At 37.4% G+C, this 16,118-nt stretch overlaps 1 protein-coding gene across 13 annotated transcripts in view; it reads left to right on the forward strand.

The window, feature by feature from the left end:
* The window catches only part of LOC117790148 (low-density lipoprotein receptor-like), a 58,341-nt gene that overhangs the window by 13,316 nt on the left and 28,907 nt on the right, over positions 1-16,118 (forward strand). For 5 of the 13 annotated variants that reach the window (XM_034629459.1, XM_034629452.1, XM_034629456.1 and 2 more), the window contains 3 exons: positions 794-1,020; positions 1,463-2,863; positions 2,949-3,147. The exons of 1 other annotated variant lie outside the window; for it this stretch is intronic. In XM_034629459.1, the coding sequence (XP_034485350.1) occupies positions 794-1,020; positions 1,463-2,863; positions 2,949-3,147 (1,827 nt within the window). Of the gene's footprint in view, positions 1-793; positions 1,021-1,462; positions 2,864-2,948; positions 3,148-3,271; positions 3,422-5,145; positions 5,280-5,345; positions 5,505-5,564; positions 5,938-8,264; positions 8,462-9,777; positions 10,423-16,118 lie in introns of those variants that run through there. 7 more of the 13 variants (XM_034629451.1, XM_034629447.1, XM_034629455.1 and 4 more) reach the window with 6 other exon arrangements.

A 16,118-nucleotide genomic window follows, 5' to 3' on the forward strand; every position in this document is an offset into this window, starting at 1 on the left:
AACGCCAAACAAACACAATAAATATTTACCCCCGAGCAACATATTATTTACACTTTAATTATAATGTCCAAAATTGGACAAAAAATATTGTTTTGCTTTGTATGCCAATAAAATATTTAAGACTATTTAATGCTTGTTCGTTCTATTTTAAAAAGAGCACTGAGACTATTGAATTCTCCGAAATACCATTTAGTATGTATTATTTACTTAAAGTATATTGTTCATTAAATCCGATTTAAATATTCTTCAAACATTCTTAATAAATTTAGAAATCAAATTTATTTATAATTAAAAATTAAATTGATTGATTTATTTAATTTATTTTTAAATGTATTTCATTTAAAATGCACTTTGTTTACTAATGCATATGTGATAAATATTTAAAGTTACAATTTTATTGCTGCTAGATATACATGTATATATATACAAAATATATAGACAATTTTAATCTATGCAATTGACTAATTAAGCTTTTAAATACTTAATCAGAGCTTGCTACTAACTCATTTGCTCTTTAGAACGTTTCTTGAACTATTCAGGGTCAAGTAATACCACATTTTCATTCCCTTTAGCATTTCAATTCACATAGACTTTAACTCGTAATTCATTTTCATTTTTATCAGTCAATGCCATACTCGTAGATATTATGACTATTATTTCTTTTTGCTAACTCACTGGCCAGGTCCATTCATCAACTGTCCGCTTTGTGCTTAATTTTCTTTTGGTTTATGTCGCCATTGTAGCCAGATTTTCTATTTTTGTGCTAATCCTTTGTCCTGCATTCGTTCCGTAGACCAAACCTGCCGCTCCGATGAGTTCACCTGCGGCAACGGACGTTGCATACAGAACCGTTGGGTCTGCGATCACGACAACGACTGCGGCGATGGCAGCGATGAGCGCGACTGCCCCGTGGTGCCATGCGATGCCGTTGCGGAGCACACCTGCTCCAATGGCGCCTGCATTGCCAAGCGTTGGGTCTGCGACGGTGATCCGGATTGCCCAGATGCCTCCGATGAACGGGTAAGTGCCGCACACTGTTGCACGCTGAATGCCTGGCTCATAAATTCAAATTTTGTCGTGGGCGAAGTGGCAAAATGTTTGTAGTTGCCGCCCCAGCCCTGCCCTCTCCCCCTCTCCCCCTCTCTGCCTTCATGCCACATGAATCCAAGTTTTTGTCTGTGTGCAGGCAAAAGACGGCAAGCATATAAATTACAGCCAAGTTGCGCATAACTCAACGCTGCCAGCTTTGGCAGCTTTTGTTGTCAACGCATAGTACGCATAAAATTGCATTTTGGCCTGGTCCAAATGGGCGTAGCTTGGCCAGAGGCGGGGCGTTGCAACTGGAACATAATTTCGTGTGTAAGCAACTAAAAGTATGCAACGAAAACTTTTTGTCAAACTTCTAACAACGCAACCTCACAAAACTTTTGTCAATCCCCCTGCATCGCCGTCTTCTCCACAGGCCTGTGCAAATGCCACAAAACTGGTGACACCCTGTCTGCCACATGAGTACCAGTGCAAGGATCGCATCACCTGCCTGCACCACAGCTGGCTCTGCGACGGCGATCGCGACTGTCCCGACGGCGACGATGAGTACTCCGCCAACTGCAAGAATATCACCTGCAGACCAGATCAGTTCCAGTGCGGAGATCGCAGCTGCATTGCCGGACATCTGACCTGCAATGGGGAATCGGATTGTGCGGATGGCAGCGATGAACGCGACTGCAGATTGTCGGCACAGTCCAAGAGCTGCAACTCGACCAGCCAGTTCGACTGTGGAGGTGGACAGTGCATTCCCTTGTCCAAGGTCTGTGACAAGCACAAGGACTGTCCCGATGGCGAGGATGAGCCCGCGGGCAAGTGTGAAGTGAACGAGTGCGCCTCCAAGAACGGCAACTGCATGCACCGATGCGTGGATCACCTGGTTGGCTACGTCTGCGAGTGCCATGAGGGATACAAGCTGTCCTCCGATGGCCACACCTGTGTGGACATCAATGAGTGCGAGGAGCCAGGCGTCTGCTCCCAGCTGTGCGTGAATGAGATTGGCGGATTCAAGTGCGAGTGCGAAGCGGGTTACATGCGGGATCCGCGCAATCACACCAGATGCAAGGCCACCGAAGGACACGCCTCCCTCCTGCTGGCCCGACGCCATGATATACGCAAGATCGCCCTGGACCACATGGAGATGACGTCGATTGTGAACAGCACCAAGTCGGCGACGGCCCTGGACTTTGTCTTTCGCACGGGCATGATCTTCTGGAGCGATGTGACCACACAGAGCATCTACAAGGCGCCCATCGACGAGGGCAACGACAAGACGGTGGTACTGAAGCAATCGTCGGTCACTTCGGATGGACTGGCTGTGGACTGGATCTACAACCATGTGTACTACACGGACACGCACAAGTGCACCATCGAGCTGACCAACTTTGATGGCAACCTGGGTAAGGTTCTAATCGAGGATGCGCTCGACATACCACGCTCCATTGCCCTCGACCCCATCGACGGATGGATGTACTGGTCCGACTGGGGTGCCTCGCCCCGCATCGAACGCGCCGGCATGGATGGCTCCCACCGCACCACGATCATCAACTACGACATCAAGTGGCCCAATGGTATCACTTTGGATCTGGTGCTGAAGCGCATCTACTGGGTCGATGGCAAGCTGAACGTCATCTCCTCGGCCAACTACGATGGCTCCCAGCGCAGACAGATCCTCTACTCCACGGAGTATCTGCGGCATCCCTTCTCGATAAGCACCTTTGAGGATTACATCTACTGGTCCGACTGGGAGAAGCAGACAATCTTCAAGGCCAACAAGTTCACTGGCGAAGGTGTTGAACCCATCACAGCTGTTCACATGGTGAGCCTTACAATTCACTCTCTCTATCATCGGAGGTAATTCTTAATATATTATTCCCTCATCTCTGCATCTCATCTATTCACAGCTGCAGCATCCCATGGTCGTGCACGTGTATCATCCTTATCGCCAGCCAGATGGTGTCAATCACTGTCAATCGGTCAATGGACACTGCTCTCATCTCTGTCTGCCGGCGCCGCGTATAAATGAGCGCAGTCCGCGCATCACCTGCGCTTGTCCCACGGGTCTCAAGCTGATGGCCGATGGTCTTATGTGCGTCGAAGATCGTAAGTATCATTAAAATAATAAAAAAAAAATGTATTTAGAATTGTACTTTGCCTGTTCTGGATATTAACGCATTTCCTTATACAACTAACTTTTAACCCTTTACCTGCATGTTGATGCATCCAGCCCGTTATAGAGTTGTTACCAAACCTCCCCGTGTCCACAGATTTAAGACCAAATCGAGTCTACGACTTGCGAACAATAATGAAAAGCCTGTGAAAACTGAAAAGCATCAGACAGGCGTATTACGACCAAATTTGCCACACGATCAATTTGGTATGCCTGGCAACTCTAACCTGTGTCTATTTTGTTTCTTTCTGTGTGTAATTTGTCCATTTGTCTGTATCACTATATATATGTATATATATGTAACATATAATATTTGTCCATCTGGTAAAGGGTGTTTTTCTCTTGAGTGTGACAACCCTCTGACTTAAAATGCATTACTCTTCATATGTTTATGTTTCAGTTAGTCCTTGCAACTCTTGTTGTGAGTGTGTCAACTCTTGGCTGTTGACACACTTCTCAGTTTCAGTATGCCATTAGTTTGTATTTAAAGTTTAAGCTCGAACTTAAAGCAAGCAAATTAATCACCGCATTTTTCAGCGAGTTCTGTAAAATGTTGCCATACTTGACAGCTCTTTCTATCTGGCCATTTTTGTTATACTTTTTGCCGAGGGTATATTAAATTTATCAGTAGGAACAAAAATAATTAAGAGATGGTAAGAGATAGAGGCACCAAATTAGTCTTTCTATATGTGCAGGAAGACTATGTTTATTTTTATTTTTGGAGCAACGCCCTTTTCTATAAAATGCCAAGAGAAATACTGACGCTTTACTTTTGAAGTTAAACTCGGAAGTTATCCCAGAACCAATTTAGAGAAGAGAAGAAGAGAACACTGGCGATTGGTTTTCTAGGAACCTGGGCGCAGGGTGTCCCGTAGTCGTGCACTCTTAACAAAAGCTTTACTTGTTTTGTATGTTTTATGGGTTAGTGGAAGAAGGGAAGGTGTAGGATGTTGAATGTTCGCTACGCGATGATGAGAGAGTGTATTTTCCAAGCCAAGCACTTCATTTTCCACACTCAGGCATAACATTTGCTTTGTCATGGCTCACATTAATCATCATCAAAGCCAACCTCAGCCCATCCATGCTTGACAGTTTCATAAACGCCATCGAGAGCCACTTGCAGTGCAGTGGCAACCACAAGTAGGCAGCAAATGGGCGGCCGTTGCAACTGATACCAGACAGGCAACCAACTCAACCACCAAAACCACCCCCAGCCCGAGCTAACCGCTAAGTGTGAGGCTAATATTGCGTTGCTTTTACGGTTGATTCTTGGCTCTTTAAAGTGAAATTCAAGATGATGTTGATAGCGTTTGCCGTTTGATTTGATTTAAGCGTTAAACAAGATCCGAAGCCAGGACTAAATCAGCTGCATGGGACTTTGAATCTGAATCCGAATCAAAATCCATTAAAGGCGTTGCGTTAACGATGTCATTACGCATCCTACGCCGTTTGAGTTCCTCGTCATTACAACACTTGCCTCGCACCACTTTAACACCACGGGGGGTGGCAGCAGCGCCATCTTTAGATCTTCATCCCTTGGTGATATAAAAGTTTAGCCCATCAAAGGCGCGAGCGCGTTTAAGTGTTTATTTGCGCCTAAATGCGCACTTTGAACGATTTGATTGAAAATTCTTTTGCACGGAAAAGAAAGAGGAGAAGGTGGTGGAGAAACAGTAAATGGAGGAAAAGCACCAGCATCCGAGTACCTCCCAAATGGGATATGCCGAGAGAGCGTGGGATTTAGCTCGTATATTACACACAATTCTTTTTGTTTTCTTATTTCATTTTGCGCTTTTTTATTGCTGTGATTTTTATGCCTGTCTCATTTTGAATTTGTTTTTGTTGTCTCTGTTGCTGCCCTTCGAGTTGCTTATTTGATTTACATGAGAATTCGACTAAATTTCCAACAATCTCCCATGTAATCCCCACAGTTACCGACCATCGTCCAGTGAAGAACCAAACACACATCGATCAGACCACATCGTCCAGTCCACAGCCGGACTCGGGTTTTATTGCCCTTGTGGTAATTGCCAGTCTCAGTGGCTGTGCAGTTATTGTGTCGGTGGTAAGTTAGAGATGCCTTTGAAAGATATGCAGTAAATATTGATGAGTTTTCTATTGATTAAAACAGCTCCTGTTTGTTGGATATCGATACTGCAGTAAGCGTCGCATCAATTCTATGAACTTTGAGAATCCTATTTACCGCAAGACGACCACAGAAGATCACTTCAGTTTGCGAAAGAATCTGCCGGCTCGTATCTATGATCACACCAGCATAATGGATGAGGAGGTATAATAATAATATCAATCCTTATCCTTGTTAACTGTTACTAATTCCTTCATTCTATAGTACTCACCTGTCATAGGCATATCGTCGTATTAGAATATTTGGGATTTTCGATCTGATCCTGGACGGCCGGGACAGACACAATGAGAAATCCGCAACAGACACGCCTAAAGACTGAGCAAATTGTATGTGTAAATTATTTTAAAATTATTTTAACAGCGGATCACTTCAAAGAGATAGGGATAGAATCCTTAAAGGATTGCTGTACAAATATGTCGCAGAGTTCTAACATAAAACTAAAACTAAAAGAAACTAAATTAAAGCTAAACTATTCTTAACTCAACTGAACTAAACTGAATCAATGAAAACTCTAATAATAATTCAAATAGTTCCAAACTGTATATAGCTGTAAGTGTGCATTACTTAATTTTAAATATAAAAAAAAAAGAAATATTATACTTATTATACCCCTAATAATTAGAGAAGAGTTGACAAATTTATTTCTGTTTAATGTGCAAATTGTTTATTATTATTATATTACTATTATAATTAATATTATAATATATGATATTATTAAGTGTACATATGTTTCCGAGTAAAGATGATTGAATAAATGCAGATATATGTATGTGTAGAATGGAACTTGTTTAATTATTCACCATATGAACAATTGAATTTCGTACAATTGAATTGGTAAGTACCTTTGATTATTTAACTTTAATAAAAAGTTGTATATCTTTCAATATGATAAGTTCCTTTATTGATATCTTGTAAAGTAAAATACTAGTCTCTACAATGTATTTTAATTCGCAAGTGAAACCTATAAATATTGCATTTGAAAATACTTAAGAGTGTTGACTGTTTTGCATTTCGTCAAATGGTCCGACATAAACAAACGAATTATTCAATATGCTAGTCCATGAATAAACCATGCAAATAGATAGACGGCTAAAAATTAGAATACACTAACAACAGTGGGTAAACCTTTGAAGTTCACATATGGTCATTTTCAAAGCGGCGTTACGTGACACTCGAAAACGTTTTCAAAACGTTGTTTTTATATATAAATATAAGTTAAGATGGACTATGCTCAAAATAAATTAATTTTAAGGTAAAAGAACTTAATTAAACGATTTCAGCGATGATTTACAAATATTAAAAATGGTTTACGATACAGAATTAAAATCGCAAAATTCTGGAATATGGGCAAACCTTTTCGTATAAAACTTATTAAATTAAATTTTTATTTTTATTGTAAGTGTAGACATTTTAAAATACCTAAAGGTTTTAAGCAGGGAATAACACCGGAACCGGTACCGGAACCGTTAACCGAAACTAACCGTTTCTTTTTAGCACCGGAACTGAAACCGTAACCGGATGAAAATTCTCTGTCAAGAACCGAATACCGAAGCGTTTGTACCGGTACGGTTGTCGTAAAGTTGCTAGGTCAAAGAGCTGTCCAACTTCCAACTGTCATAACTTGATCAAAACTGAACCGATTCTCAAGCGGAAGGTCATTTTGATCATTATTTGACATTTTAGTTCAATCTGCATTTAAATTGTATTACATTTTTAAAAATAAATATTTTCCTCTAGATTCTACTAGATATTGATTTTGATGCTAAGGGTCCCCCCTTTGGAATTTCGAAAATTCAAAATTTGAAATCTCAAGTTTTTACTTTTAATCAACTCCTTATATCGTAATTAGTATAAAACAACACTTTAAACTTGATTCTGAAACCTTTCATTTCTTTGTAAAAAATCATGTGAAATTGAACAAAAATTTTGACTTGTAAAGTGGTTAAATTCGAAGTCTGACCAACTTCAAACTGTCATAACTTGCTCAAAACTGAACCGATTCTCAAGCGGAATGTCATTTTGATCATGATTTGGCCTCTTGATACATTCTGCATTCAAATATTTTAAAATTCGATCAAAAAAATTCTAGGTCTGTTTATTTCGATGTCATATTTATTATAAAATTTTAAAATGTTTCAAAATTAATTTGTTGTACCGTTACGTACCGGTACTGATACCGAAACCGAAAGAAAAAAAACTGATATAGAACCTTTTACCGATATAGCTATTTCGGGACGTACCTATATTTGTTTTGGTTTGATTCCCTGGTTTTTAGCAATAAACAAACATACATAAACTAGGTACCAAGTAAATATGTTGAAGGAAATAGCTATGTAATATAGCCCCAATTCATATAGTATATCAATCTCGGGCTAATTGCTATCAAAGTATAGCCCACTCTATTAACACTTTATGGACCACACCAATTATCATATGCATGTCATGGTCTCTGACCTACGCCAAGAACCAATTTAGAACGACAACTTTAAAAAAAAAAGATTGCTAGAGTAATTGTTATGCCAAGTAATCTCTGAACCCACCTCCCAAACGGCTTTGTAGCCCAGCTGAAAATTGTATGCTCCAAATTTGTATTAAATTTCAATAAATTTTAAATAAATACAGGGTGTGCAACAGAGCGTTGAACAACAAAAAGACTTTATCAATGCTCTCACTGGGAAGTTAAGAGAAAACTCTTAAGAGATTATTATTAGTTATTACAAACACCTGTTGCTCTTATGGATCGCTCTCTCGCGTCTATCGATCTCTTTTAGTCATTCGCTCCCGCTTTTTCCACTATTCGCGCTTACGCACGCTACGATAAAACTTCAGGTAGGCTATACTCGTACGTCACTATTATGTAGTCGTGGCGATCGTTCGTTCGTCGGCGAGTTTTGGGAAACGAGCTCCATTCGGTTTATTGCTGGCATTGGCTGGTTAGTCGTTATTCGTCGTGCTTTGGGCGCAGTCGTGTTGTTTAGCATATTAAAGGCCGCTACGCAGACGTCGTATTTTAGTAACCCAAAGACCAATAAGAAGTATTTCAATATCCAAGAGGCCGAAAAAAAACGGGGTATACAATATATCAAGTGCTAATTAAAAAAGTATGAAAATATTTAGATTAGTTGCGCGATTTTCATAACTGTATGCCATATACATAAATCCGATATATAATCGCAACACGTGTAGTTCGAGGTCGCTTGCATTTTATGCTGACTTTGTCGAAATTGTTTTTGTCAACGTCGCAAGTTTTTATTTATTCACTCTTCACTAAAATTAGAATTATGTCCGAAAACAATTTTTGCTAAAACGTAGCCACAAGCCATTGAGAAATACAAATGAAAAGTTAAGCAATCATATGATTCTTCAGTTTTGAGTGCCAGTAGCGCCATTAACAATTTTTATAGTCTCATGTACATAGATAACTCAAAATATTATCTATTAGACACTCTGATAGGGAATTTCTAAAAGCGATCTATTCATTTAAAATCGAATCAGCGTGACACTTTGAAAAAAAAAAATTTACCAGCGGTTTACCCTGTAAACGAGAACTTGACGTTCAAGTTGACCGCCGCTGGCGTTTGACCATATTGACACCCTTATAAATTCGCACATACCCTGTAAAACAAAGAGCAATGAAGGAAGTATAAATACGTATCGCTCTCCTCATTTTTAACAAATTCTGGAAACTTCCAATTTTTAACTTGTTAAACTTGTTATCTCACATGACTAAGGCTTTTCAAATTCAAACATCAAAAAACACGTAGGGCATGTTGTAGTCCAGCATGCCTGGTGCAACATATTTACATATGTCTTTTTTTTTCGTTTTCTTTATTTTCTGCAACATCGTATGATATTTCTTTATTTTTTATCGCTGCTGTTTCGCTTGTTTCTCATGCTTTTTCGCACTCTCTTTTCATTTTGTTTTGTGTTCATCCTCAATACGATACAATTGCCGAAATACACATTTCAAAAGTTGTTCTGCGCCTCTTTTTTCAAACGTTTTTTATTATACCCTGTGCATATAAACAGCGCGCCGAACTTAGAGAGTATAGAAGTTATAGGCTTTAAATTCATTAATGACACATTAATGGCGTCATCTACTATGCTTTATTTCTGAGTGTATGATTTAAAAGTGCTTATTTTAGTGACGTGTGTGCGAATAAGTGCCAGTGAATTTTGGATTCGGCACAGGGTATCTCTTAGGCGAGCTCTTTAGTTGTTTCATGTTTTCTTTTGTTGGTGCTTAAACAGCTGACGCTGACGTTGACATCGCTGCCTGGGGTAGACAACATGCTATTATTTAATATTGAATAACATGAAAGTACAATGAGTTCCTTGTGTGAAAATGAAAAATTCATGCATATGAATGTTGTGTTTGAAAAAAGTAAAAAAAAGTGAAAATTTCTATTTCTTGCAGTTTTCTAATTAAAAGTTCAAATATAAAATTGACATAAATTGAAATTCACACAACATAAAATGGATGCGTCGCCTGAAGTCTGCAGTTCAGTCTCAAACACAACAACACAAACAACAACCACTCAACTGAATACAGGCAACAACAACAGCAGCAGTAACAGCAACAACAACGGCAACAACAACAGCAACAACAACAACAACCACACCATACAGGATCCACAGCTGCCCAAAGTAAGCGCCTTCTTTAGCAGCAGCTCCAACTATCAGAGCCGTGTCCAGCAACTGATCAGCTTCAGCTTCACATCCTCGTTTCACCTCATCTTTATAACGTGCATATTGAGCATTAGTAAATTTTGTAATGCCGCTGCCGTGAATGCTGCACAAGTGACCGCTGCGGCGCCCAGTCCCAGTTTAATAATCTCAAATTTAAGCGGATCGGCATTGCTGGAGAAAATCAGGATGACAACCCTGGGACCGCAGTTGGATAAACTCAAGAGCTTTACACCAGCCGCAGCCAATAGCATAAGTTCGGGCAGCAGTTCGAGTAACTCATTTGGTTCAGCATTTTTCAACAGTAAAAGCATCAATCTCAACATGGACTTGTTTCTGAATGTGTCCGGAAAGATTAATACGCCATTGGATATATGTAAGTAGTCATACTATTCATGCTATGAGATTTAATTGTTTTATTTAACGGAAACTGTATTGGCATAACGGCGAATTATATTGAAAATCTCTACATTCACTGTATGAGTATTTAGTTTTGGCTTTAGCTTAAGCTTCGGTTAAATCGACGTCTGTACGAGTAAAACAACAAAAGCATTTGCGTGTTAAGTTTCCCATTTCTGTTGATCATGCCACCAAAAGCTCGACTCCAACTTCAATCAACTCATATTTTATTTATGCAAGTTTCGGTTTTCGGAGTAACTGGCGGTGCGGCTGGCAAACATTGGTAAACACATTCCACATTCCACAACATCACATTTCTTTGCCTTTTACTTTCCTCAGCCGCAGTCGAGCGATCTCCATATTTTGCCTGTTCTTTTTCCATTTTGTGCTTCTTCTTCTGCCGGCCGGCTTCTGCTCTCAAAGAGCGAAGACCTCGGCGGCTGCGACCACTTCGGAGAGCAACAAGTGTTTCGGTTTCTTTTTGTGCTGAAGTTCCCGTTTTTCATGCTTTTTTTTTTGTTTGAAGTTTCTGTTAAGTTGTTACTCTTCGCTCGTTTTCTGCACAGTGGTGTAAGTCTACGACAAAAAGACAACAAACATTTTTCACGTGGAGAAAACAAAATTAAAAATTGTAAGAGACGCATTTAAGAGTTTTGAGTTGAAAAGTTATAATAATCATAAACAGTAATTTCCGTGCTAGTTCACTTTTTCTGCCATTATGTCGGAATGCTTCATCATCCCCTGAAATTCAATACAACCTCTGTTTATTATACGACTGTTATGAAACTCTCAAGGCAGAAACATAATACGCAATTGCTCAAGGAAAAATGCAAGAAAGTATATTTGATATTGTATATTATTATTAATAAAGAATCATTCGTTTACTATTAAAAATATAAATACCAAGTTAAGTGAGTAAGCTCAAAAAGGTATTATTATAACTTAAGACTCAACTTAACAACTTGCTAACTAGGCTAATTAGATAAAGAGTTTCAACTGTGTCAATTGGTATAGTAAAACGTTTCAGCTAATGAATAACTTGGTCTTAATTAATTTGCTAAGCACTCACTTCATGGGTTTCCACTTTTAATTCATATTCGCTTAGCCAAAAAATCAAAACCTTCAAAAACTGAAACCAAATTAACAAAAAATAAACTTAAAAAAAAAACGAATGTCAAGAGGTCAACAAAACCCACTAATATTTTGAAATAGACATGCAAAAGGTTAAGACAACATTTAAGTTTATTAACGAAAAACTTTTGGGTTCATGTTGATAAATTATTCTTGTATCGACCGATTGTCAGAGCTTGTCAATAATTGCTTGAATGAATAATGCATTTGCAACATAATTTTGACTGCTGGCTAATAATAGGGGCTTAAAAATAGACAACTGAAAGGTAATAAGGCCAAATGTCATCTGCGTCAATTGCCAGCTTGTTCAATAGATTCGAAATTAACTCAAAGATAAGCTGAAATATTATGGCTAATTGTTTCGACTACAATGAGTGACAGTTACATTGCACTTGGACAAAATTTAAGCTTCCCCGTAATGGGAAAGCAGCTGGAGCCTGCTCTTGGAAAACTAATTACCAAATGAAAATTGTCAACTGCTATTTTTGGTTTGGGCCGCAGTCACAGTAGCAATCGAAGTACTCAGCACGTTCTTGACAGCCTAATGAATGCCAGATTCAGATCCAAAAAACAAAAATGAAGTTGCAACCAACCCCATTACCAAGAAAAAGAGGAGAAGGAGGCAACCTCGGGGCACGTTGATATATTTTAAAATCAAAATTAAACAAGTTTTGGCCGGGGCTGAGCTTCATAAAAACTGTCATGGCCATTAGCAAGGGACCTAAAGGGATCGGAACTCATCGTCGTCCAGACTTGTGTAATTAACTTGGCTAATTATGCTAGAAATTTGCACGTGCGTCGGATTCTGATCAGAAACTTGTCCTGACAGACTGTACTCGTAGTTTGCTGCATGTCATCGGTTGCATTGTTTCCGTTTTGACTTAGTTTCAAAAGTATTTTACCTTATGTATAATTATGAGTAAATAAACTGGTTAAAGCCTAAAACAACTTTCAGTGATGAAGCCAAAAAAGTGTAACAATAGTACAGCAACCTGCAATTGTTTGAGCACTTCGTTTTCGAGTATAACCGCAGTCATTCACACATACTCAACCTTGCACTCAGACTCAAACTCAGCTCTAACTCTTAACAAGTCTATGACATATTTAGCCACACAAACACACACACAAACACACACTTCATAACTAACAACAAAACAATTAAACTTACATGTATTTTTGCCTTAAGTCAAAAGGTTTCAATGTTACTTAAAGACTTATAATCGACTGATGAGAGCTTGTTTAATAATAATTGAATTGTAAATAAAATAAAATGGCTAACCAAATTTGGTTTGTTAAACGAAATTTTCAATTGCCAATAGTAAAAGTCTTGCACATCATCTCTTAATGTAGTTTATCAAAAATTCGTTTTTATCTTATCTAAAAATATTTGGAAAACTCTTGATATCTCTATTATGACGAAATTTAGTTTATTAATTTTGCAATCACGAACATGTTAATTAAACTATTTGTGATTAATACAGTCGTTAGTTCTCGACGACAAGATACCTTTTGAAATTTATCACCGAGCACTTTACAAAATAAAGAAAATAGAGGCAGAAACTGTATGCGTACACAATCATTTCTTCCTACCTATATTTAATAAAGTCTATTATACCCATTTTACCAAATATATATAGTATCAAAAAGGTTTAGAAGAATTTTAATTAACATTTGCTGTAAATGAGCACTTTCTCTAAATGAGCCATCTATTTTTGTGCTCATTTACTGCATGCACATGTGTGTGAATACATTCGTACTCACATGAATATTACGCATTCGCCATGTTTGCCGTTGGCCGTTGGCCGCATTTGCAAAAACAGGGGTAAATAGGTGGCGTGATTTTTTGGCAAGTGATTTAAACATGCGCATGACTTAGCAACATTATCTATATGCATTGTTTGCTGAAAAAACAACAAGAAATTGTCCATTCCTTTATTCACACACACACTATCGCACAACAAATACAAAATGTACTTTATGTAAACAGCATTAATTAGTATTTTCTAATCGTATTCAAAGATTGACTCAGCGTTCAATTAGAATTCACTTGAATTGTTTTTCTGTGACGTATTATTGTTTTGACGATTGAATTTAACTCACGAATGAAGTACTCGAACATCATTCATAAATGAGATAAATGATGAAAAATTAATTGAGTGATTCATTCATTTGGGTAGCCAAAACAGGCAAGCAACATGTGAGCAACTGTTTATTTGCGTGTTTGTTATTACTGTGTTTATGGTTGTTTGTATGACGACACCGATCAGGCCACTTTTTTATACCCTACAGGCTTTGTAAATGCTTAGAAATTGGGTATAATGATTTCATGCCAATCTATGTAACAGTTAGAAAAAGGCAAATGACTCTATTTTATGTAGACTCTACCATATTCACTTTTGAGCATGACTACCAAGTATCTGCTAGTCGATCACTCTTTGCACTCCTCTTGAGCGCTTATTCACGTTTTCCAAATAGCGCTAATTACACAAACGCTTGACTCTGGCGAGAGACCAAACTTAAGAGCAACTCAAATACTTAATATCCGATTCAAATATAAAAAGGTTCTCTTAAATTAACGTTGAACCGCAAGTTGTGAATAATTACAGAGTAGTCAGCTTTTAAATATGTTTATTATAATATGCAATCTACAAACGATTACGAGTACTATACAATTCAAGTTTATTTTGTTTATCGTAATTGAAGATAAAGTTTTATCGCGAAAAGCACAAGCAAAATTAAAGTAATTAACTCATAACTGATAAATGATAAAACGTGGAAAATCATTTGAAAAATGATGTGGAGAAAAATATTGTCAGCTAAAAAAATTAATTAAAATTTTTGCAATTAAAGAAAAATATCGTTTGTTGACTGTTTTCATTAATTAAATCGTCATTAGCTAAATAAATAATATTAATTAATGAAGGCTTTTTACGAAAGGTAGAAAATAGAATTGCCAAGACATTCGAAAGCACTTAATCAAATTTACTATTTTTAAAATTAATGAAACAAACTAGAAAACTAGGAAATAGCAGGAATTATAAAAATTATAAAAATGTCTTATCATTAATAGAATGGAAGACATTTCATAGAATGAACATTGTGGGAACACCCTTAAAAAAAAAGAACGCTTTTCTTGAAATTGTAATTATTTATATAGAACTGTGTATATTAGATTAACTAGCTACTACATTAGTCAAGCCCTCTGCCAGTTCAGAAAACTAATCGCGAGTAACGCGAATTCGATAACAACTACTTATCAAGTTTAACCTTGGTTAAAATAATCACGCACATCATCAGGAACATAGAACTGATAATTGCAGCTATCTTTAAGGTTTTCATTGCGAACTATCATTATAAATATTAGTAATGTTATCAAATCAAAATAACACAAACAAAAAAATGATGATACATAATAGCGTACGCATAAACAAATTAATTAAATAATAATAATGAAAGCTTATCATATTTTTGAACTGGTGATTGGTGCAAAGTTCATGATGTGTTCTTTGTTTTTATCGAAAATAATGAGTAAATTTGTCAGTTTATTGTCGAAATTCTTAGTAGGCTTTAATACTCATAACATATACTTTAAATATTTAGGAAATGTGTAATGAAATCAAAATCAGAGACTCTGCCATCAACATCTATTAATAAAGCATTTATATTGATTTGACCAATGATTGACTTTTGCGCTGATTTCTGTTTATTATTTCGCCCTTTTTGCGCTAACCATTCCAAGTTATTGGTCGCTTCTTTCCACTCCGTTCCTACTCGCAATGCTATCATTGAATTAATGGTGCGAATTTTCATGAGAATCGTTGGACCATCTACCAGCTGAGATCCGCCCTGGAGGCCAGTGATTGATTTCTGAGCTTTGTGAGCCGGCAAAACTGTTCAATGAACCCAGCAACACGCATTTAATTGGCCAATACCGACAATGCCTCAGATGCTGTTGCTGATCAGAATTCTGTCAATCAAATTGTCGGTTATTGCCAGGGCTGTGGTCTGGCTCTTCTTCCCCTTCTCCTTCTTTTCCTTTTATTTGTTGTGGTTTTTGTAAGTTACGTTAAATTATTGCTCCCTTAATTTAATTTATTCCACTGACACAAGTCTAATAGAGTACGAGGCGGGTGCCACCTTATCCAATAAATTGATTAATTAAGGTTCTAGTGATTTCAAGGCCATGAAACTAGCGGTGTTAAACGATATTTGAATATATTACTATGTACGTATGTATCAATCCCTAATAAATTTGTTTGAACTATCATCAGACAGATTCGCTGAGTTTTTCTCCCCAAATAAATATAATGCTTCGAAAAGTATGCCACGTTTATTTCAGTGGAATTAATTACAGGTAGAGCCACTCCAATATTTTATGGTTCATATCAATTCATAATATCAATATTCATTGTACCTATTGCCAAATTAGAAGAAATTTAAAATCAAGATTGAATTTAAATTGATTGAATCTTTTTCCACTTTTTGTTTGACTATTATCTTATTTTTTTCCATTTACCATATGATAGGCAGGCAACCATAGGG

Source organism: Drosophila innubila (assembly GCF_004354385.1).
Source record: "Drosophila innubila isolate TH190305 chromosome 3R unlocalized genomic scaffold, UK_Dinn_1.0 2_E_3R, whole genome shotgun sequence".
Taxonomy (NCBI): domain Eukaryota; kingdom Metazoa; phylum Arthropoda; class Insecta; order Diptera; family Drosophilidae; genus Drosophila; species Drosophila innubila.